The sequence below is a fragment of the Neodiprion virginianus genome, chromosome 3, assembly GCF_021901495.1.
Source record: "Neodiprion virginianus isolate iyNeoVirg1 chromosome 3, iyNeoVirg1.1, whole genome shotgun sequence".
NCBI lineage: Eukaryota > Metazoa > Arthropoda > Insecta > Hymenoptera > Diprionidae > Neodiprion > Neodiprion virginianus.
In genome coordinates, this window is record NC_060879.1 from 41,994,420 (window position 1) to 42,016,226 (window position 21,807).

The 21,807-nt window shown below is 36.3% G+C and overlaps 3 protein-coding genes across 9 annotated transcripts; all 3 read right to left on the minus strand.

Annotated features, from left to right (window-relative positions):
• Positions 1-14: 14 nt before the first annotated feature.
• On the minus strand, positions 15-12,293 carry LOC124300943 (protein croquemort-like). Of its 7 annotated transcripts, none has more exons than XM_046755450.1 (10): positions 12,043-12,293; positions 6,903-7,007; positions 3,919-4,048; positions 3,638-3,801; positions 3,343-3,484; positions 2,867-3,076; positions 2,547-2,758; positions 2,168-2,462; positions 1,858-1,931; positions 15-1,688 (listed from the first exon to the last, which is right to left on the minus strand). In XM_046755450.1, the coding sequence occupies exons 2-10, from the start codon at positions 6,977-6,979 to the stop codon at positions 1,409-1,411; spliced, it is 1,584 nt and encodes a 527-aa protein (XP_046611406.1). In that variant the 5' UTR covers positions 6,980-7,007; positions 12,043-12,293; the 3' UTR covers positions 15-1,408. The 7 variants fall into 7 exon arrangements, with proteins under 7 accessions (XP_046611406.1, XP_046611404.1, XP_046611410.1 ...); XM_046755448.1 differs by lacking the exon at positions 12,043-12,293 and adding an exon at positions 9,203-9,902; XM_046755454.1 differs by lacking the exon at positions 12,043-12,293 and adding an exon at positions 8,812-8,875.
• Positions 12,294-13,218: 925 nt separating this feature from the next.
• Positions 13,219-16,103, minus strand: LOC124300946 (intraflagellar transport protein 57 homolog). The gene is made up of 7 exons (XM_046755461.1): positions 15,773-16,103; positions 15,415-15,696; positions 14,937-15,105; positions 14,627-14,735; positions 14,281-14,477; positions 14,023-14,167; positions 13,219-13,923 (listed from the first exon to the last, which is right to left on the minus strand). The coding sequence occupies exons 1-7, from the start codon at positions 15,928-15,930 to the stop codon at positions 13,757-13,759; spliced, it is 1,227 nt and encodes a 408-aa protein (XP_046611417.1). The 5' UTR covers positions 15,931-16,103; the 3' UTR covers positions 13,219-13,756.
• A 1,434-nt stretch (positions 16,104-17,537) lies between these two features.
• On the minus strand, positions 17,538-21,027 carry LOC124299672 (uncharacterized). Its single transcript, XM_046752943.1, has 5 exons — positions 20,811-21,027; positions 19,268-19,599; positions 18,856-19,168; positions 18,493-18,636; positions 17,538-18,028 (listed from the first exon to the last, which is right to left on the minus strand). Exons 2-5 carry the CDS (start codon positions 19,577-19,579, stop codon positions 17,538-17,540), a joined length of 1,260 nt encoding a protein of 419 aa, XP_046608899.1. The 5' UTR covers positions 19,580-19,599; positions 20,811-21,027.
• Positions 21,028-21,807: the final 780 nt, after the last annotated feature.

A 21,807-nucleotide genomic window follows, 5' to 3' on the forward strand; every position in this document is an offset into this window, starting at 1 on the left:
AGAAAAAATGGGTGTTATATTTGTAAATAAATACATATTTTTATTTCAAACATATTTTATCACAATAAAAAATAGTTGACATATGTGCGAATGGCCTACTCTATTAATTCGCCATTCCAAGTCGTGGGAATATCTTTTTACTTGCTTGATTTTTCTCCCCCTTTCGGAGGTTTTCTTCTCTTGTGTCTTCCCACGGAGTATTGAACAGTCAGAATTAAATATAAGTAAGCAATAACGAGTACTGGTATATATTTTAACCTAATGTAACCTAGCAAAGCCCATTAATACGCAAAATTCATACAGATTTTCGACACCATTAGAAGAAAATCATCCGCACGTTCTCACGACTTCAACGATAACGGTACTACAAAAGTAATTGTATTTGGGCAATGGGCAATGTGTAACAAAGTCGGTAAGCTCTATTTTTAAATGATAAAAATGATGTACATAAGTCAACGTAAAAATTTCGAAACTTATTCGATTGACAGTATAACTGATTGATTAGTGTAATAATCAAGGGTTGCCATGTCGAAGAAAAATCTTTTACGTACTAAACTGAACCGGGATGAACACTCGTTCGGGTCAAAAGCTTCGTATTGAACGAGACACCTACAGTAGGTACACTGTTTACTCCTCAGGCACTTGTCTATCACATGGGATGCATTACATAATGCTATTGAAAAGAGTGTTCACTAGGATGGTCCTTAAAAAGGTCATTTTTGAATTGCGGTCGGCTCACCGCGCAAATTGACGCCACATCATTCAAAAATAATTCCCTAATTTCTTCAGATTTTTATCTCAACTTTAACCCGTGCTCCAAGGAGAATGGATTTCCATAGTGAACCCTTTCAGGGTAACATCAAATCTACCAAACAGATTTGGATGAAATTTGGCATAGGGAGGTTTTTTGGATCACTGATTTCGAATCTGAATTTCATCTAAATTCGTTTGGTAAATTTGATGTGCCCCCGAAAGGATTGAATGGAATCCACCCTCTTTGGGGCACAGGCTAGAGTTGAGATAGAAATCTGAAAAAATGATGGAATTATTTTTGAATTATGTGGAGTCAATTTGGGGGTGAAGCCGGTCGAAATTCAAAAATTACCTTTTTAAGGACCACGCTACACGATTCACTCATATGTAATCAACTGATTTATATTTACAATTGGTAAATTTAAACAAAAATTTTTAGGGTCCTAATATCCGGATAAAATTGACCGTCTAATACATATTCAAATTTGTGTAATATCTTAAAGCTCATCATTTCCACAAGTAGGAGCTCAAGCTGCATCGTTCTGAAGTATTGCTTGTTCTCTTCGTGTGTATATTTACCAAAAAGGTGTCTAACATAGTATGTTAAACAATTAAAACTCAAAGATGTTTAATACGCTGTAAAAATGTTTTAACATCACGTTTGCACTGGGTCAGACTTTGACGGATTGTTGGAATCCTCGGCATCTATTAACGACTGATTCTCTTCACTTCGACATCTTCGACAAATACACAAACAGATACCAATGGAAAGTAGCACAAGTCCGATAGCACCTATAATAGTGAACCCCACGTGGCCCAACATAGGAAGCTCGAGCAGCATTTTCATTTGGCTTGCCAGCTCCTCTGATAATTGAGCTTCTTGGCTAAACCACAGCATCGGAATATACGTTTCTGCTGGGATGCCAGTGAGCAATCTGAAAATAAACACACAATAAACACACTCAACTAAAATCAACGACCTACCCAACTTAAGGATTTTATTTATCAATCATCCTTTTTATTATATTCATCTAATCTTATATTAACTAAGGAATATCAAGATGAAGTCTAGTCTATTCGCAAGCCAGAACAAATTTTACTCACGCTATTCCATTTACTGGTTCAACTAGAATATTAATCTGCATCTGCGCTTTGACATTGAGTGGAATTCCCGTGGTCTGAAATATTCGTACACATGTTATACATCGATGAATGTTTTCATAGATGGTAAACCGAACATTGAGAAAATCTTGAATTTAGATTGATGAGCTGCAAGTGAAAAGGGACTGAATGACAGTATAATCAAAACTGTACTTTATGAAGTATCCCCTGTTTCTATTTATCCTCTCAATGAAATCAAAGTAATTTCTATGGTGTAAGGTTGTTATTAAATTTGCATTTGCCAAATACGCACTGGTTCTAGAACCATTTCGAAGTTGTATTTTCCTTCTCTGGGCTCCATTCCGGTTATGGCATTAGCATAGTAATCGTCCGCCTGATAAAAATGTGGCAAGCTAACGTAAGCAGGTGCGCCAAATCTGCACTCTGATACATCCAGCATTCCGCTTGGCTGGCACGGTTCTTTTATACAATAACAGGCTCTGGATGGGACTGTACTACCATTATCGAACGTAGCTCTGTCAGTGATGTATCTGTGCCCTTCGACGTTTAAGATTTTGGTATCATTAGCACGCGACAATACTAGTGATCTGAAATGTCGATCCAATAATGTACGTTTTATCAGATCTTAAATGGTGTGGTAAAATAACTGATAATTCCATTATGACACCCACGTGCAAATGTCTGGGGCAAATATCTCTATGCTTTCGTCACGGTCGACTGGTGGCCATAGTTCCCCAGTCGTCCCCCTTATCATGCTGCATTCTCCACTCCAGAAATCGGTTCTGTTCCTATAATTCCAATTTTCTAATACCCCTAGATTTAACACATCTTCCACGCCAGTATGCATGTTAAACACGCCGTCGTACGTGTCTGAAAGATTACGCTGCGAAATTGAGAAAATGTTTTTTTAAATAAAATTCTTGAATCTATGTAGCACACTAGATTTCCAAACCAAATGCATGGCATAGATTTTTGATATAAAATTGCATACCCCATAGAACCATCCAAACTTTTCGAAAGGAATATTGACACCAGGGATATCCAAAGTGTGAACAAAATCAAGAAATGCGTTGGAATACCCCTCGAACAGAAGTTCTCTTGCAGTCTTGGTGACAAATAAACTCTCTCCATATCTTTCCAACATAAGGTTCACTGCCAAGCGAACGGCGATATTCTCATTTCGTACAAAGTGACCGACTGTCTACACACAAGTAAATAAATTAATGCAACTGCCAGGATTGTAACATGTTCCTGACTTATTGTTGTCATCAAACATTGTCGGTTAATTTTTTTTTCTGATTTTTATCCTTATTCTTCTTATGAGCATGCTAATCTAAAATCTTTTTTCATACATCCTTCTTTTTGTATACTATAGCGCCCCACAGCGCTTTTGCAAAAGATTACCCGGTACACAAATCTTTACCAAACTAAGAATTGCATTCTACAGTAACCTGGAAATAAACTTACCACACCGATAACATTTAAATTTGTTATCTCATCATCAAGACTTCCATTTGACATGGATTCATCGAAATGCCATATCCTCCGCTGTTGGAATGTTATTGTCCCATTATCGTTCCAAGTCTGGTTCACTTTTATATGTTCTTCTCTGTGCATAAAATGAAATATTCAAAATTTTAATCAATTATGATAAGTGAAGCAACCAGTTGAAGTAAGCAGAGATTATTTCGTTCTGGCAGGTCAAAAATTTTTTAGTTATAAATTGAACATAGGTATCTGTACGGTCTGTGCGTTGAGTTACCTAAAAACATAAGGGCCCATTTCCACGAAATTGGGCTTTGTAGTAGCGTTATTAGAGAACTCTTCGGTATTGGTCCAATTGTAAAGGTGTAATTTCAGATACATAGGAATCGGTGTCTCTTTCCACATATCATAACTTGTCGACGTTGGCGTTAATATTAATTCCTAGAATTAAATAATCATCTCATCGATTTAGGTATACGCACTAATTTAAAAAAAAAGACAATTCCAAAGGTATCGAAAATTCGCATAAAAATTCAACAGTAAAGATCAGCAACTCACCTTCAGGAGTATATGATTGAATATCCTCATCCAAGATAATCCAACTACGATACCTCCGATTAGCAATAGTGCCCCGACTACGTACAAAATTATTATCGCTGTTTTGGATGGTCGCATTTTGGCTGGTTTGCTGGAACAAAGAAATTACTAAATAAATTCATGAAATTCATGAAAATGCAACAATCTCTTTGACCTGTAATGACAAAAGCTACGTACTGAATTACGACGAGATACGAAAACACAGTCTCAAATCGTGCCATTGTTATTACAATCTTCAATTAGCACATGACATTTAAAATTAGAAATGTCTCACCGTAATACATTCTGGTTTTTATTGTCATCGGCAGCTCGCCGAGCTCGATAATCCGCTAAAAGAGGAACGGTCGACATCGCAGAATCGTTTTGTTCACTACAAATTTTAATTCCTTCTTGCGTCGGAACTTCGCGTGTTATCATTGATTCTCGTTAGGTTCAAAGTTGGGCAATCGATATCTGATTAAGCGATATTGAATGAGTTTTAACTGCTACATATAGTTTTATTCTGATTCATACTAAAGCTCGCACACGTGACCTATTCTTACAATGGACTTGACACCGTTACTGTATTTTTACGTATCACGGCACTGTAAATCGCGGAGGAAGCTCCTGCCTCTGCATTGACGTGCTGTAAAAGAATACTGATATGATAATCGCATATTGTATCAAAGCGAGGCTCAAGCCTGACCGCAGTTTGACATCAGTTTGGTAAAGGCAGATAGTGCTCAGCTTGAGATAACCAATTTATCCAAATCAACGTGAGTCATACGAACAGCCATAGGTCAACAAATGTGTTTACAATAGTCGAGATAGGCCACCGCTAACGTTTGCTTCTGTTTAAGAGTTCAAGTGTCCGTCCGTAATTCTGTAAATTTCAGCATCTGTCGGTAAGCGAAAACGCTGTAGAGTTTTTCTTGTCGATAAGTAACGCAGTCGGGCCGGCATTACAGATCGCCTACTGATCGGTCATAATTGTATATGTCGCTGGCTTACTACTCAATTTTTTTAGCCATAAGGCTTGCTCTCGTTTATAGAATAGAGTAACTCAATGCTTGCGCTCTGAATTCGAAATTTCAAAACTTCGACTCGAATAGACTCATGTTTAAAAGCTAAATTCAGGCGTTTCCGGAAGAATCAACGTCTCAGGCAAGTGAAGTATGTGTTTGTAAACTGTGTTCATTTCGTTCATGTAGTATACATCTCAATATTCATAATATAATAGATCCGTAACGTGTATCATTGTTTGTCAATATGAATTACCTTAAAGATCGTCAAATATCAAATGAATTCAATCATTTCGAGTAGAATGGAATTTTTTTCCGTAACCGGTTCAGCGTTTTCTACAGGAACGTAAAATAATTCAGTATTCTCCACAGGATCACGTTTACAACAGAATTAAGCTTTACTCCAGATCTCGAGACGAAACTGATTATCACGGTCGTGCATCATAATTGACAATCAGTCGCAAGACTTTGAAATTAATGTTTAACTTTGACATTTAGCTTTTCCAATTATTCAATTGCAACAAATAGTGCTAGATGGTATTAACATTGATGAAAATAAGATTTGTGGCACTGCACAATTAGTTATGTACGTTTAGAATTAATGGACTGAACAATTGTGACGTTATATTACGCTATAGTTACTTTTCTCCAATTAATTACTATTGTTGAAAAAACACGACAACATCTTCGGTGGAATTATTGTGGCATATCAGTTATTTTCAAGTTTGTTTATAAGTTCTTTCATCGGTAAACAATTTCAAAACTTTATCCTATATAAAGTAATTATATCTGATTATAGCGTAAATAGTGACATTGCTGTTTTATCACTCCGGCAAATAGGGTTACTGAATATAATTTGTCTTACGAGCAATTAACGAATTCATCAAAGTATGTCACATTACATAATAACTGATGAAGTTTTCCAGACAAGCTTAGGATGGGCTGATCACTTTTCCTATATCTAGATGATATAGATCCGACTTGTCGAATATAAGTATACCATTCCGCAATAAATCTGCACAATTTTGCAGGCTTGCAATTATTTGAATAACGTAACTTAAATACCGGGTGTCCCATTTTAAACTTACGCCTGATTTATCTCGGAAAATACGACTCCTGTCGAGTATTGAGTATAATGAAACTTTTAGAATTCGAAGGGGGACGTTCAAAAAAGAAATTTATTTTGTTTAAAAATAAAAAATGATGGCGTTAAGATGGCCAAAATTTATCGTTTTAAACGCAAACATGACGTTTGTTTCACCAAAAAATTTGTCAAATCAAAACGAACACCTTTTGAGAGAAAAATTTGACCATTCACGTCCATCTTTGGTGCGCGTGTGCGTGCGGAACACTCACAAGGATTGCGTCTTTGCGGCTCGCTGAATGCTGAATGGGGGAATATTTGAACACCTTTAGAAAGTGTTCAGAGTACACTTAATTACGTGGAGGCTTTGGAGTCTGAAAAGACTGCGGAAGTGACGAGCCGCAGAGACTTAATTAATCCTTGTGAGTGATCCGCACGCACACGCAAACCAAAAATTGTCCTCACCTAAAAATTGTGAACTTGGATGGGAAAATTTTTCCCACAAAAGTTGTTCGTTTTGATTTGACAAATTTTTTGGTGAAAAAAACGTCGTGTTTCCAGTTGAAAAAAAAAACATGTTGGCCATCTTAACGCCGCCATTTTTTATTCTGGAGCAAGATAATGTTGTTTATTTAAACGTCCCCCTTCGAACCCTAAAAGTTTCATTTTACTCAATACTTGATCGGAGTCGTATTTTCCGATGTAAATCAGGTGTGAGATTAAAATGGGACACCCGGTATAACGATGTGAATTTGACGAAAGTAGTAAATAAAATTATGACCAACTGTAATTAGTTCAAACCTGCGTCAAACGTTATATCTGATGTAATCGGATAAAGTGCAGCTCGATGCATCTCTTACCCATTATTTCCTGCAGTTCCTGAGTCTTTAGGTGTTGCTGCCGCAATTCCTGCACGCGCTGATACTTCCGTTGTCATAATCGATGGTTCTTTCGCGATTTCTGAACTACAGCAAATAGAAACTTCACCATATTATACCGTGTCACAAGTGATGATTAATGACGTCACGTTTCATTTGCAAATAATTATTAATCACTGGTATACGTAAACGATCGCGACGTGTCACGATAACTGAGTGTAAGTATATTGATATAAAAACACGTGGAACAAATCGTTTGCATTCAGACTTTCGTCGTTATCAGGCTAAACGCTGCTATTATATAGCCGACGATCGAAATTCATTGAAAACGGCACATAGTTTGTCGAGTATTGTAAAAAATTCACGAAACCGGTATCTAAAACCAACTGACGTCAGTTTTATTGAGTGAAAATTGATTTTCGATACTTTGCTTAATTCGAGTAGGCATTCTAATTATACTCGTAGTATACATATATTTAGAAGAAAAAAGACTTCTCAAAACACGAAAGATGAATTGCAAGCACGATACGAGAACTGAAGAACCGATTGAAGAAAAAAAAAAAGATAGAAGTAGAAAATAGAAATACGGTTAAACGTAAAATAGTCGAATGAAAGGAAACGTTAATTCCAATAGTTCGTAGCAGACATTTAATCATTTCAAATGGCGATTTACTTGCAGCAGAAAAAGTTTATTTTAAATAAGATTTATTACTATTGCGACAATCAGACATTTTTTTGAATCAATGAATTATCTGCTAAGGACTATTGAAACAAATATCATCATGACATTTGTTGGATACAAATATTTCGTTTTTTTTCTCAGTGTATAAAGTCAATGAACCAACGTCACAAAAATTATTGTTATAAATTACAATTTTTTCTAATTAGAAAAGTTCACCGTAGTCCAAAACGAATATTAAAAATAATACTGCATGGAATAGTAGCTTGAGGTGATAAGCAGAAACTACAGATGGAACAAATGTCAGAGATACGTACAGCAATGGAAATTTCCGACCGGCCTGTAAAAGCTGCAGATATGTACTGCGAAACTTGAATTTTGATTATAACTAAAAGAGTTCGCGAACAGCGAATTAGTTCCTTAAAATTGATGAGAGAAAAATGTCATTTTTTGATTCATATGCCGGCTTAAATATATCGTTTCACGAAGAATACCGGTACTGATAGTTTATCATTGAAATCCGTGGACGGTTAAAATGTGAAATGCATTATGCTTAAACATCGACGCCTCTTCACAGAAAATCTGTTATTGCCATTTAAATGCGTGTTCAAAATATTTCGCATTTCACGAACAAAAAGTAAACAAGAACACAATTAGCCACGTATCTATTATCATTAATTATTTCTGCCACTCGAATATTAATAATTCCAATATTTCCGTACTATAATCCCAATACGACCAAATCCTTACGTCCGACATACAGCTCGTATCCTCTGTTGTAGATTCAAGAACACGGGTCATTGCAATAAATACGCGATTCAAGCGTTTAAGTTGTGCAAGTTTGTAAATATTTTCAGTTGTATACCATAATCAGTATGAACAAAACCACCGAACCAGCCGTTGCACAATGAATAATTTTGCTATACAATAATCGTTATTACAAGTTATAATTTATTACAAACCGTAAGCACATATATATATATATATATATATATGTGTACATAGGTATATGTATCGAATCTTGCAATATTGGATTCACGTTTACGATAACCTTGAATGCAAACTAACGAAATCGAAAAGGGTGTACCTATGTATTTGCTGTACATGATCGATCGAATAATAATGAATTACAAACTGGGTTCAGTTTCAATGTACGTCAAATACGTTATCTACAATTACTAATTACGCTTGTATAATGACATTAATTCTTACCGTTTGTGAAGTGAGTCTCTTGTATATTGTGATGTAATAATGCAGCATATTGCTACAATTAACCCTATTCGAAAATGACCGTGTCTCGAATCATGTAATGTTATGAATTGTCAGATATACTAGATCAAGAATCGTTGTATAGACAACCGTGTATGATTTGTGATCTAGTATATTCGATGATTCGTGCTTTTGATAATTCATTACGTAATTTTTCTTTTCTTTGTATTCTCGTTTCGAATTTACAAGATAAATCATGTAATAATTAACACGTTGATTTCCGTCATAACGTTTTACGATTTATCATACATGAACATACTCGACCAGGAAGCTTTTACAGATATATTATAATCTTACGACCATGAATACATTATCTTATTACGATTTGCCTTACTTGACGGAAGATCCGAAAATATTGTTATTTGTGTTGATCGTCCGCAACTCGACTGACCCCTTCTCGGCCAGCGCCATTACTTACAATGAAATTTTTATTGCTGATACACCAAATTTGCTTTATTATCGATCCTCGGATAAAGTCAGATTGGTTATTTTGAGTTGCATAATACGCCGGGATTGTAATTATCTATTTGCGATGAGACTTTTTCAGTAACTGCCGCTGCGCCGCCCGATAACATCAACACGAGCAAATTTTTTGATGTATCACATGTCTGCAGTGCGGCTAAGCCTCACAGCGTCGGCTGATCTCTGTTATTCTTGCCGTGTGATTGTGAGTTTAAATAAATTATGGCAGAACGGGGGTTTAGTCGTAAAAATACACTTTCTCATCTAGATCATCAAATATCGAGAACTAGTCTTCGGCTTGGTTCAGTCTCAAGACGTTCCTATTCAGAAAATCGGTTTCGTTTTCGATAACTGGACACTTTCAACTACAAAGAAGACCGTGTCATACGCGTATAAAGGCCGTCAACATCACCGCGCGAGTGAAAACAAAAGAATCGATATACGTCATATTTCCGCAAGGCGGATATTGTCAAACAGTCAAGAGTTTCGTTTCATCCTTCGTAAACACGGCACGTACGCAAGCAAGTATTCACTCTTCGGTGAAACGTACACGCATCGACTGCTGGGATTCCAAAATAAAGATCCGCTTCTGGTTCAATCTATATTATTCTTCCCTTTCTTCCTCCCCGTCGTTCGAGGTGTAACGTAGATGCATGTATGCAGTGTATAATATTAAAGTCACCCGATAAGACGGTCACCATAATCGACAACAACGACGATCCTCAGCTACAAAAAACTGGGTGAACGGAGATATACGACCGATCTTGACGGAGAATTACTACTTCCACATGATTTCACGATCTCATGCCGCTCAAAGTCCGCAGACGATCTGCCTTCTTATTACGCTCTCTCGTTTCATTTGCATTCTCGTAGCGTTACAAGTTTGGCGACTAATCGCGGCTTGAACACGACCTAACGATGTTAAGTATCCCTGGTCAATTCATGAGATAGAGATGCGTGTATCACAGATGTACGCGTTATCAACTATACTCATCATCAGTCTTTAGGCTCGTCATTCCGTATCTACCGCACGCCCTCGTTTTCCGGCCCTGCCTATCGATCGTTTTTTTCCTCTCTTTCTTCGTATCTTATTCGAAGTGAGTACCCTGGTGAAAATAATTTTATAAATTCGTACGAAAATTTTTACCAACTTTTAAGGAAATTTCTTTGCAACGGTGTAGGATTTGGAACGACTCGTAGTTTTGAGCTCAGATTTCGTAACGATTCTTAGTTTTTCGTACTTTTTACAAAAGCACGAATTTTTTTGTAAATCTAAGTTCAAAAACTGCGAGTCGTTTGAAATCCTACACTTTTGCATAGTAATTTTCGTAAAAGTTGGTAGAAATTTTCATAGAATTATTTTCACCAGCTTACATATTACGCTGTGTGAAAAACTTTTGTACCTATGCTCGATACTTGGTTGGGAAATTGATTTCAACAATTTCTCGAAGGTTTCGGAGCACGTCGTCTCGAAATTAAAATATGTTTAATGAATCACGTTGCTGTCATTGAGAGTGACTCGAGTATCACGCGATCGTGACTAATTAACTCCGACATTGTGCAGAAAAAAATTAACGCATCTAATACATCGGTCGTTGGCCGATATTGTTATACTTTGTGAAGTCAAGGAGATGGTCTTGAAGGTTAATCATCGTAACCCTGATTAAATTTCAATCCATATACAATGCATGTGAAAACCTTCGACAAATTGAGAACTTATGTATATAATGAGTTTTTAATCGATAATTATAATCACTTTTCCTATGAAATCGATACTTGGACATCGGCGCATCTTTCGATCCATTTCAATGTCAAGAAATTAAGCATCAGATACGGATAAAAATACAGATATATATCACTTGCGTTAAAACATTTTTACAATTAGAACATTTTATTTATAGTCCTTCCGTATTAGATATCGAGCTCTTGTAGCGTATAAACATTATGTTAAAATGAACACGTCGAAATTACTTTCACCCGTTTATGCAGACGACGTCGTTTATACGGATAATTAATACGTTTACTTCGCAATATTTTTTCAATCGTTTCCCGAACGACATTCGCCACAAGTAGCAACTTCTATCATCAGAAAATTGTTATACCAATTCAAATTGTTTTGTGTTGATGAAAAATTTATATCGATCGTTTCTCAGCCGCGCAGCGAAGTGAAAGCTGTATCATTGCGACACATACATACATGTGAATAGGTACGTATTATTTTATGCGTATGTGGCAGAAACTGTGATGTTATAATTCACAGCGAAACGGAAAAGTGAAAAGTTTCACATCGAATGATCTTCAACGCAATAACTAGAAAATTCCCATACGTGTAAACGCTGCAAGCGTAAGGCATCCAGCGTGTTATTTGTCGTGAATGTTACGACTCTCGCGGTGAAATAATTGACAAGAAAAAAACGCGGTTTTTTTAATTTACTGCACCGTCGAGAACTGGATAAATATACAGTGATAAAAAAAAAAAAAAACTTCAATCAGAAGACACGGAACAGCGCAAGAGCGCGTTTTAACATAACAAGTTCATTATACACAAGCCATAATCGCTTAGATATGATTAAATTGTAATTTATAATGAACCTGCCAAGGAATGGTATACTTTATATTCAACTGTAAGAACCGCTTTTAAAAACTTATCGTTAGTATTATTACAGTCTAATGTCCATCCACCATTATTTTCGATTGTCGATCATTTATTACCTGCGGCGATAGTTGGACCGCGTAAATCTTGAGGGAGGAAACGGTAGCTTCGATTAATCCGAATTACAATTGGACGAGGAAAACCACGGGGAAGCTTTATTGCTGTAGTATAATTATCTACACGTCGTTTTACGGTTTTCGCACACTCGATTTATAAGCACCTCCAAAGGATAGTTGCAAAACAGCGACAAGAGAAATGTATCTGTACACTCGGAAACCGCATCACTGAATGCTTTCGTAGCTCGTAAAAGGAATACGAGAATTAGTGATTTACACTGCTTACGAGCGGGAGAGAGCGTGGAGAGAGTGGGAAGTTGAGGAGGGTGAATTATGTCTGAATAATATCTCAGGACCAAAATCAAACTGCAGTAACTAAAAAAATTTCGTTTCTTCGACACTTCCGTCAAAACTTATGTAGTACCATTTAATACTTTAATTTGAACATATATTCGTAAGTAAACTTTTTTCCAAATGTTACGGTTTTGGTTTCGGCATGCGATATGTATCTATACGGCGATACTTTGATGGGTGATTGACTGCTCGATCTCAGCACGTTCCCGCGTTTATGTAATCAAAAATATAAAAAAACTGTAAACCCAAGAGACTGCAGAAAAAAAAAACAATAATTCAATCAGAACTATGAGTGAAAAAAAAAAACAGAGAAAACAAAGAAAATGAACGCCCAGTTACGAATGTGTTAATATGGCGATTTACAAAAAACGTAAAGAACTTTTTTAAAATACAAAGTTTTGCAGGAATTATGGCTATTACACAGTATCGGAAGCTGTTTAGGGTTTGGTATCTTCTAAATAGTTACACTCTAAATACGAAAACTAATAATTTTTGTGACAAGTGCGCATAAAATAAGGATGTCTTGACGAGCGTAAAACACTAGTGCGTAGAAATTGACTTTTAAGCACTAGTTTCATCAAAATTTTAGTATATTCTATCCACTGCTACTAGACGCAACGGAATAAAATTTGGTAAAAGATAGGTAATCATAGATTTATAACTAAATTTAAAACTGCGAGTTCGGAACTTTGTCATAATTTAATTTACAAACCTAGTTTTGATGCTTGATGCATGGCTATAGTGTTTCACAGCAAAAACTTCATTCATAACTCCTACAAGTGATCGGTTATCGTATAACTTTTATGTAAAATATGAGCGGCGAAAGACTGAGAATCATTAATTTAATAAATACATTTATATCAAAGGAATGATAACAATTTATGCTGACTAGTTTATAAGTTGCGATGTGTCTTATTACTAATCGTGCAATGATCTTTACCTAGACACGGTTGTAGTTTCCGTTTATAGTTATAGCTTATCAACTATTTCGGTGGGATCTCAGGTACTGATAACGGTGGTGAACAAGGCACTATGATAGCGTCAAGGAAACGTCTTTCGGATTAATTAATAGTGGCTATGATCAATTTGTTTTCCGTTTTTTTTCACCCAGAGATTCAGCTACCGAAAAAATTTTCTTCAGACATATTATGGAACGAAACTAAATACTCAATAAGAGAAAATGAATAATATGCAGATATGCTGTTTGTAGTACTTCCATTTCTAATACCAAGTATGAAAAACCTAGGTAATAATCCAAAGACAGTAATATTAACTGATCGGATAGAAAAGTTCCCCCGCAAATCTTTCAGTCGCACACGAAAAATATGCACGAACTTTAGATATCTATGACCTTGAATTTTCCTCAAATCATCAACGAGCTGCTTGTGCTGTTCATATCTTCCTGAAGTTGAGTACGATCACGAACTCTGGTGCACATCAAGCTGTATTCAAGAACACCGATTCTGACGTTCATCTCCGAGATTTCGTTCTTCATTTTTGTAATCGTTTTTTTGATATTTATCAAGGGAGCTGCAGGAAGAAAGTTGAAAAATTTTTTTACATCCACACTCAACGATCCATAATTAACTAATTCAAATTGTTTAGTATTGAACTGCAATTGTTACTTACTTCCATCTGTCATGCTTGATCCTCTCTCATCCATTTCTCGCTTAACTTGCTCTAATTCGTCAGTTAATTTATTTAGAGTTCTCGTTCTCTCAGTCACTCCACCACTGACGTCTCTGTACTGTTCCTTCACTTTCGACATTTCCTCCTGATCACAGAGACAATGCCAAATGATGAAATTCAGTAAATACCTCTGTAGTCTTTATGGCTTGTGTGAACTTTATCACATTGTCTTAGATCACAGTAAATCCATTTGCTTACTTGCAATGTTTGAAATTCGTTTAGGACAGGCTCCAGTTGTCTGTTTACATACATTTCTCGTGTTTTTATCTTATCCAACGTACTTGCTATGTCGGAATGCAACCTCTCTAATTGGCTCTTTGTATTGCCAAGATTCGCATAAATGTTTGACCGATGTTGTTTCATTTGATCCAAGTGAGCTCTCCAGTCTCGGGAATCTGTAGATGATGAACTTTTTTTATTACGAAAGTTTTATATATTTCTGATACAGAAATTGAAATAAAAAACGTTTAACAACCAGGAAAGGTTTTGAGAAAAACCACGTCGCTATACATGAAATCAATCAATCAATTATTTGAATACTTACCAGTTTTTACAGTTACCTTCAGCTGAGGTAAGACTCTCTCTAATTCGAGTTTCCATTCTTCCATGTCTGTTTTAGACTCAAGGATATTCTCCGGCTTCTGAATGTCAAGCTACAAAATATTGTATTAAAAAAATTAGGATTTTTTTGCATTCAATTTTCCATGCACTTTTATTTTTTTTTAATCATAGCATTTTCGGTGAAATCATTTGAGAGGTAACAGAATGCATTTACAGTTTTTCTGTCGATCATCTAAATTGACGCTAATGTACAAATAAAAATTTGTCAAAGTCTGAATTAGTTTACTAATTACCATATTTTGTCCATATAATTTAGTTATGTCATCTACATGTAAAACGTCATCCTCGTCCTCCTCCTCATACTCAGCCAACATTTCCTCCTCAACTTTTTCCAGTATCAACTCCGCATCGTCATCTTCTATCTCAGGTTCCGGTGTAGGATCTTCTGGGGGTATTTCAACTCTGCATCAATAAAGACACTTGAAATATGCGATCTATTTTCATCCGTAGTGTTTCATGGGAAACCACTTTGGGCTTTCGATTTGGCATGTTGACTATCATTCGTGATAACATTACATAGAATAAATGGAAGCATATAATTTAACATATTTGTGAAATCTGAAAATTACAAAACGAAAGGCAGATCTTTGCAGGTTTGATTTTAAACTAGAGCACCCAAATACAAAATGATTAAGACCATGAATCAATTATTAACAATGCCCTTTGAAATAATAATGTAGGTATCATTCAAGCCTGTTCATTCCTGCTTACTTTTTCCATTTGAAATTGACAACTCTGATAGCCTGATCAGCGAGGCAGTCCAATACATAAATAGCATGCTCGCCAGCGCCCTGCTTTAATTTGTTTGGAGGAAATTCGACGGCAATGTCGATAGCTCTGAGGTGATCAAGAATCATGGATATGGTTGAGTTTGGATCATCGTATTCCTGCGGCTGTTCAAAACTCGTTCCACTTTTCCTTATCAACCAGGCAGCAAGCGAAGTAAACATGTAAAACTGCTCCCCCGAATTGGTCGCAACAACAAAGTAATGCCTGTTGGATTAATATCGCATAGTGAAAAAATCACGCAGGCAAATGAGTAGGATCCTAGTTAGTAAGAGGACCGTACCTGTTTATAGGTTTCATTTTCATATTTTGTACGAATTCAGTGTCGTAATTGAGGATTTTCAACTTATCAATTAAATCCTCCATGCGTACGCTGGGCGCGTAAGCTGCGCTAGGCGCCGTCGCATCTTCAATTACGATCTTTGGTGTTTCCCGAAACATTTTCACCCGTTATCAAAATATGCAGACGTTCCTGATCGTTTTGCTTTAGCCAAGTCCGTGGCGTTATCTGGCTGTCAATAAATGTATGACAGGTAAACAAACTCGCGTCGTTTGAGCAGAGATGACTAGGGAGATCTCCAACGCTCGGCTTTTCGTGATACCAGCTAGGTTGGAGCGTCGACGTGACACCTAGGCGGCCATGCACCGAAGGTGGCCCACAATCGTGCATATATAGATCAGAGATGAGTAGGGAGATCTCCAACGCTTGGCTTTTCGTGAAACCAGCTAGATTGGAGCGTCGACGTGACACCTAGGCGGCCACGCACCGAAGGTGGCCCATTTCCGACCTGACACCTAGCCGGCCATGCACCGAAGGTGGCCCACAATCGTGTATATATAGATACACTCGGTTGCTCGAGCAAGTGGTTGCCAATCGCATCCTTGTCCCCGCTCGCACAGATGTTTCCAGGAATGCAAGAATTGGGATTTTTTTTGTTTCAGTTATGAATGTCAGCGAATAAAAGTATCTCCAGATTTGATAAATCTTGGATTCAATTAGCGAACGCTGAACCAAAATAATTAACCATTCCCAGCCCGAATACTTTTTTTTTTTTTTTATTGATATGAAAATATGTGACGCCTGGTGTTCTCGAATATTTGTACACGCAGTCTATGGAAAAATATACGAAGCCAGCTCGATAACATTTATGCAAAATGTGCAATGGGCAAGTGGTTGGAGGAAATTTTTTTTTTCTCGAACTGAATCTTCCAGAGAACCATCAGCGAATTCCAAGCAAGCTCCATAAACATACCGAGCAAACGCGCGATCACGGACGTAGCTGTGGTGTGGCTGAGTGGATACCACATGAGGATGAATTTTCAATCACAGGTTTTTGCGCGAAGTTTTCCTGTATTTAAGTTAATTACTGCTGCCTTTGCTATAATACTGCATTCAAGTCTTAAACAAAACACTAAAAAACAAGTTAACCACTTAATGTAAAACAAAATGTTAGATTGAGCTTAAAATTTAAGCTGGAGTTACATAAACTAAGATAATTAAAAGTGCAATATTGTAAATATTGAACATTTATTGTTCATCTAAATAAATATGGTTTCCTCCTCAAAAAAAAACAACATGAGGATGGAGTGATGCGGGACACGGGTTCGATTGCAGTTCACTCTTTTTTTTTTTTTTTTAATTCAATCCCGGCTTTTTTTTTTGTATTTTTGGAGAAAAAACAAATCAAAGAAAGAAAATTTCGAGAGCCGGTCGATTTTTTCCTTCTTTTCATTTGGTTTTTTTTTTTACTGAACCCACCTTTTTTGTAGTGGGGGTAACCCAGAAGAGAACAAATAATTGAAACAATAAAATTCCGAGAGCGAATCGATTTGTTCCCCGTTTTTGGCGCCTCTTTTTTGATAAGGAAAAGTTTTGACAGTAATGGAAAATAGAGATTACTTAACACAAATGTATTGTTTTTTAATAATTATTATTTTTAATAATATACGTCTCTGGATTAAATACAGATATCGCAGTATACTCGACGATCGATCCATCGTCCTATACACCAAAAATTGTTAAAGAAGGATTTATTTTAACAACACAGCTATTTTTCGACTATTTTTTTATAGGCTGTGAGTTGTACCCGTGGTACATATCTTCTCCTGAGTATTTGTGAGAATGGTGAGTGCAAATCAGATCCAAGTAGTCTTAAACCAAAATTGGCTTCCGGTTCTTCCAAGAGATAGCGATTCGAGACGTCGACCCAACCCTCCATATCTTGGTCTAAAGGCATCGGGTTTTGGATCGTTTGGACTTTCAGAATTTTAAATCCCATCCGAACGAAAGTGCACATATTCTTAAAATCCAAGAAAGTGAACATGTGTACTAAAGCTAGGAAGGCGCAACAGAAGAGCAGAGCGACATCTCTCCAGGCACTCCAAGATGAAGCTTTGTTTCTACAGCTGAAGAGTTCCTTAATTTCGCAGTTTACTTTATAGATGTAAATAGCCCATATCATCCATATGAAAACGATGAACAACAAAATGTATATTGGACATTTGCACACTATAAACGTGGTCGCTGATATCCAGCAGACTGAAACATTAATAATAATCTATTGAGTACCAGTTTTTTTTCACCACCGATTAGTAAAACAAAATTTCGCGTGTTGACATCGTTGATTTCAAATCATGCTACAATTTAGACTTTATTATCAAAAAGAGCCACATTCAAAACTTCCGGATACTTGATTTTATGGATAAATGCTTATTCGAACCTCAAGAAACTTGAAAATGCTACCCTCTGTATGGAGGATTCCTATAAGGACTATCCGACTTGAGTGAGTCGAATAACTGACATGTTGAACGATAGCGTAAAACCACTAATTTAAACCATGATACAGAGAAAAAATTTAGAGAGTATCATACAGTGTTGATCGTTCGTGACGTCACAACTTTTTCCACAGCCAACACAGAAGGCAAAAATTCAGGCCTGTGCTTCGTACAACAAATGTGATAAAAGTATAAAACTTGAAATTCACATACATTCTGTTTACTTACCAATGCTGATGTAACATTGCAGCCAAATCCGGAAAACATACCATTTATTTAGTACAGCTCTACGAGAACGACCCGAATATATATAAAGATAATAGGCTTGCGAATCCACAGCGACAAATATTAACGCAGTCATTCTGATCCACACTGTAAAATTTAAATAGTTTCCGATAAGTTCAATGTTGTGAAAATAAGATTTCTAATAAAATGTCTCAGCAAACATTTCATGTATTCTGTTGCATCAAACATTATGTAAAATATAGATATGTGACTTGGTAATTTTATGTCTAGTAAATTGTAGAACACAATTCTCATTTATAAGTAGTTAAATATATAAATTATAAGTAATAAAGAATTATACCGTACTTAAATATCCTATCGGTTTGTCCTTCTGGACCATGCCTGCTAGTTGTACAGTCAGCTGTGGTACGTTTTCTATAAACGATGGCATCAGACAGAGTACAGATAGGTTCTCAATCTTTTTCTCGAGTTCCTCATCAAAACTTATACGAGCAGCTTCGTCGATTTTTCCTGACATTTTGGATTTTCTTAACAGTTTCACATTCATTGCGTACCTGAAACGCTTCCAATAATGCCATAGTAACCTCAGATCAAACAGAACGTTAATCATGGCGAAAAGGAAATCTCCTCTTCTACACGAAAATATCTGTTCGTTTTCCTGAAGTGGCACATATCGGGTAAAGTCAATAGCGATTTTCATTAGGTCAAAGCTGCGGGGAACATACTTAATATTCATGCTATGGGAAAATTTATTCACCTTTTCAGTCTGCCGCTGCTTTCGGTGGTTCATCATGGAAGAAATTAGAAGACTTCCGGCTCCCGATAATCCAATGAAGGTCAACGTTATGCAGCCATACGCAATTTCTTGGTCCGTAAAGTAGTCCTTTGCAGACTTAATGTCGGAAAACGTGTCGTATATGTGACAAAAGGGTGAACACATAAAACACAAAAGCCTGAACCATGATATGGACACTTCGACATCGCAGCCTATGTCGCCGTCGCGTGCTTCGGACGGCATCGCACCACACGTGGTATCAGTATTTTTTTTACCGCTTTGATAACTGTCCATCGCATCTGGTAATCGTCGATCTGCCAAATTACAAATTGTCGACATTAAGTAGTTAAACTGTAGTTTGATATAATTTAATGTGAATATTATTTCTTTATAAACGATTACAGGCTGATTGTTTGAAATATGTTGTTCAATTTTGTGCCTTCCGGAATTTCAATTTGCAAACTCGTTGGGATAGAAGTATAAAAAAAATTATTGAATCACTTCAGAACGTTTTGCAGTCAATACTCATGAACATTGACGCGAATTTTAAAAGGCATGAAAAAATTTAACCACCGTACGACCACTCGAAATTTATAATTTTTTATTTACCTTTCACCGGTAAATTTAATGACCAGGTACAAAAACCGTTTATAGAAACCAAAAAAATGGTAACTTTTGATATAACAAAGGAACTTGATGCAAGTATGAACTCACAAAATAATTTAATATGCAACAAACGAACGTTAACTAAAACTTGCATCTCAAATCAGAAAATTTGAAAATCATTTGAAGTCCGAAGACGTGAATATGTATTCTAAATTTAGAATTACAATCATATTGAAGTTAGTCGAGGAAGAACCGTTATTTCGCAATTTTCGAATTGTCTGAAATTCACTAAACCGTAATAAAACAAAACAGACTCATATTTGGAAATCTTAGCTCCTTAAAAATCATTGTAAAATTGGGAATGTAGTGATTTTTTTCCCGTTGTTTGGTCAGAGATGTCTCTGGTTTGGTTACGTTAACGATACTAACTTCAGCCTCGTGAATTACAACGGGCTTCTGCAGGCTTCGCTGCTTACTCATATAACTGCAGGCTGCCGCTATTTTCAAATTTAAGTGATTCCGATAATCAGTCATTTGACCGAATTTGCAAATTATGTCGAGTTGTTTCAAAAATATATATGTTGAGAGGCATAAATCTGACCGACGACGGCCACATGGTGCATTTTAGTCGAACCCATGATTACTTAGTTTTGACGACCGTCTGCTATGTTGAGAAATGGTTTTTTCTTTTCATCTTTTGGTGTTTTGACTGTTATTAATAAATTACGAATCTCTCATTTCGACCTCATTTCCAAAATTGCGCACCTCCAACGCAATATATCATGATATTACTCATTGGTATAATCATGGGTACGTTACAGAAAAAAAGAATTCATCCTGTTGACAAAGTGTGTTTCCTCGAAAAGAGAGGGATCCTCAAAACTTTTTCACGAAGTTCTAGAGTGTTCTAAATACTAACCTTAATAGTGCAAATGAAGCCAAAGATTCCGACCAGCTCGTAATTTGAACCTTTTAAAAACTTACTTTACCTACAACACTTGACAAAACGATAAAAGTGTCGCACCCAACAGTCCCCGCACGAGTGCCAACTGATATACTCGGAGCGGAAGTCCTGTGGGTACCACGTCCTCGTTACGATTAGTACTCTGGCGTAGATTCAGGAGATATGGCTCCTTCTCACATCCCGCTCCGAAGGCTCGTATGGGAGTAATTATTTTTCTGCGGCTTCGAAACAAATCAGATCTTCAATTACTGTTGAAGGTAATTAATAGGTTTAGGTAGATAGGTAAGCAGGTAAGTGAAAGCACACAAGGTTAGCGTACGACTACGTTTAATAAGGTATAGTAAGTGTCGCGTTAAGTTACATAGTGTATGTATATATATATGTGCATGAGTATCAAGTGTAGTACTATTATATGTATGATACTATATTTTATCCCAACACTCCCTCTAAAATATAAGTTCAATTCTTAATCAACATTTTAACTTTTATATGTAACAATAACGAATTAGTAATAATATTAACAAAGTTTAACCAGTCTGATTTTAAGTATTTAGTGTCTTTTCAAGTAAACTAAAATCAAAAATAAACTTTCAAGTAATTAATGTGTAATAATAAACACTTTTAAAGTCACTATTTCTTCTTTGTATTTCTTCTTGTTTATTATCCTAGAATTTCTCCTTCCAACCCAGAATTGATGACGCAGAACTGATGTTTAGGTAATTCTAATGACTTGGTCAGGTAATCAGCGACCATGTCTTCAGAATTTACATGCTGGATCTCAACAATTTTATCCTTGACCTGTTCTCTTATAAAATGATGTTTTACATCAATGTGCTTTGCGTTTTTCTTGTATGATGCAGTCATGGATAAATCGATAGCACTTCTGTTATCTACCTTCATCTGAACTGGTTTGGCTGCTACTTCAGGATCAAATTCATTAATCAACTGCTTA

Excerpts from the sequence above, each read along its gene's own strand:
- LOC124300943 (XM_046755448.1), bottom strand. The coding sequence starts at position 9,279 with ATGGCGCTGGCCGAGAAGGGGTCAGTCGAGTTGCGGACGATCAACACA. Across the intron at positions 2,759-2,866 it reads AGTTTGGATGGTTCTATGGG|CGTAATCTTTCAGACACGTA; the intron begins GTATGCAATTTT and ends TCAATTTCGCAG. Across the intron at positions 2,463-2,546 it reads TTTGCCCCAGACATTTGCAC|ATCACTAGTATTGTCGCGTG; the intron begins GTGGGTGTCATA and ends TCGACATTTCAG.
- LOC124300946 (XM_046755461.1), bottom strand. The coding sequence starts at position 15,930 with ATGTTTCGGGAAACACCAAAGATCGTAATTGAAGATGCGACGGCGCCT. Across the intron at positions 14,736-14,936 it reads AATTATATGGACAAAATATG|CTTGACATTCAGAAGCCGGA; the intron begins GTAATTAGTAAA and ends AATATTTTGTAG. Across the intron at positions 14,478-14,626 it reads GAAGGTAACTGTAAAAACTG|ATTCCCGAGACTGGAGAGCT; the intron begins GTAAGTATTCAA and ends CATCATCTACAG.
- LOC124299672 (XM_046752943.1), bottom strand. The coding sequence starts at position 19,579 with ATGGACAGTTATCAAAGCGGTAAAAAAAATACTGATACCACGTGTGGT. Across the intron at positions 19,169-19,267 it reads AGCAGCGGCAGACTGAAAAG|GAAAACGAACAGATATTTTC; the intron begins GTGAATAAATTT and ends GTGCCACTTCAG. Across the intron at positions 18,637-18,855 it reads CAAACCGATAGGATATTTAA|TGTGGATCAGAATGACTGCG; the intron begins GTACGGTATAAT and ends TAAATTTTACAG.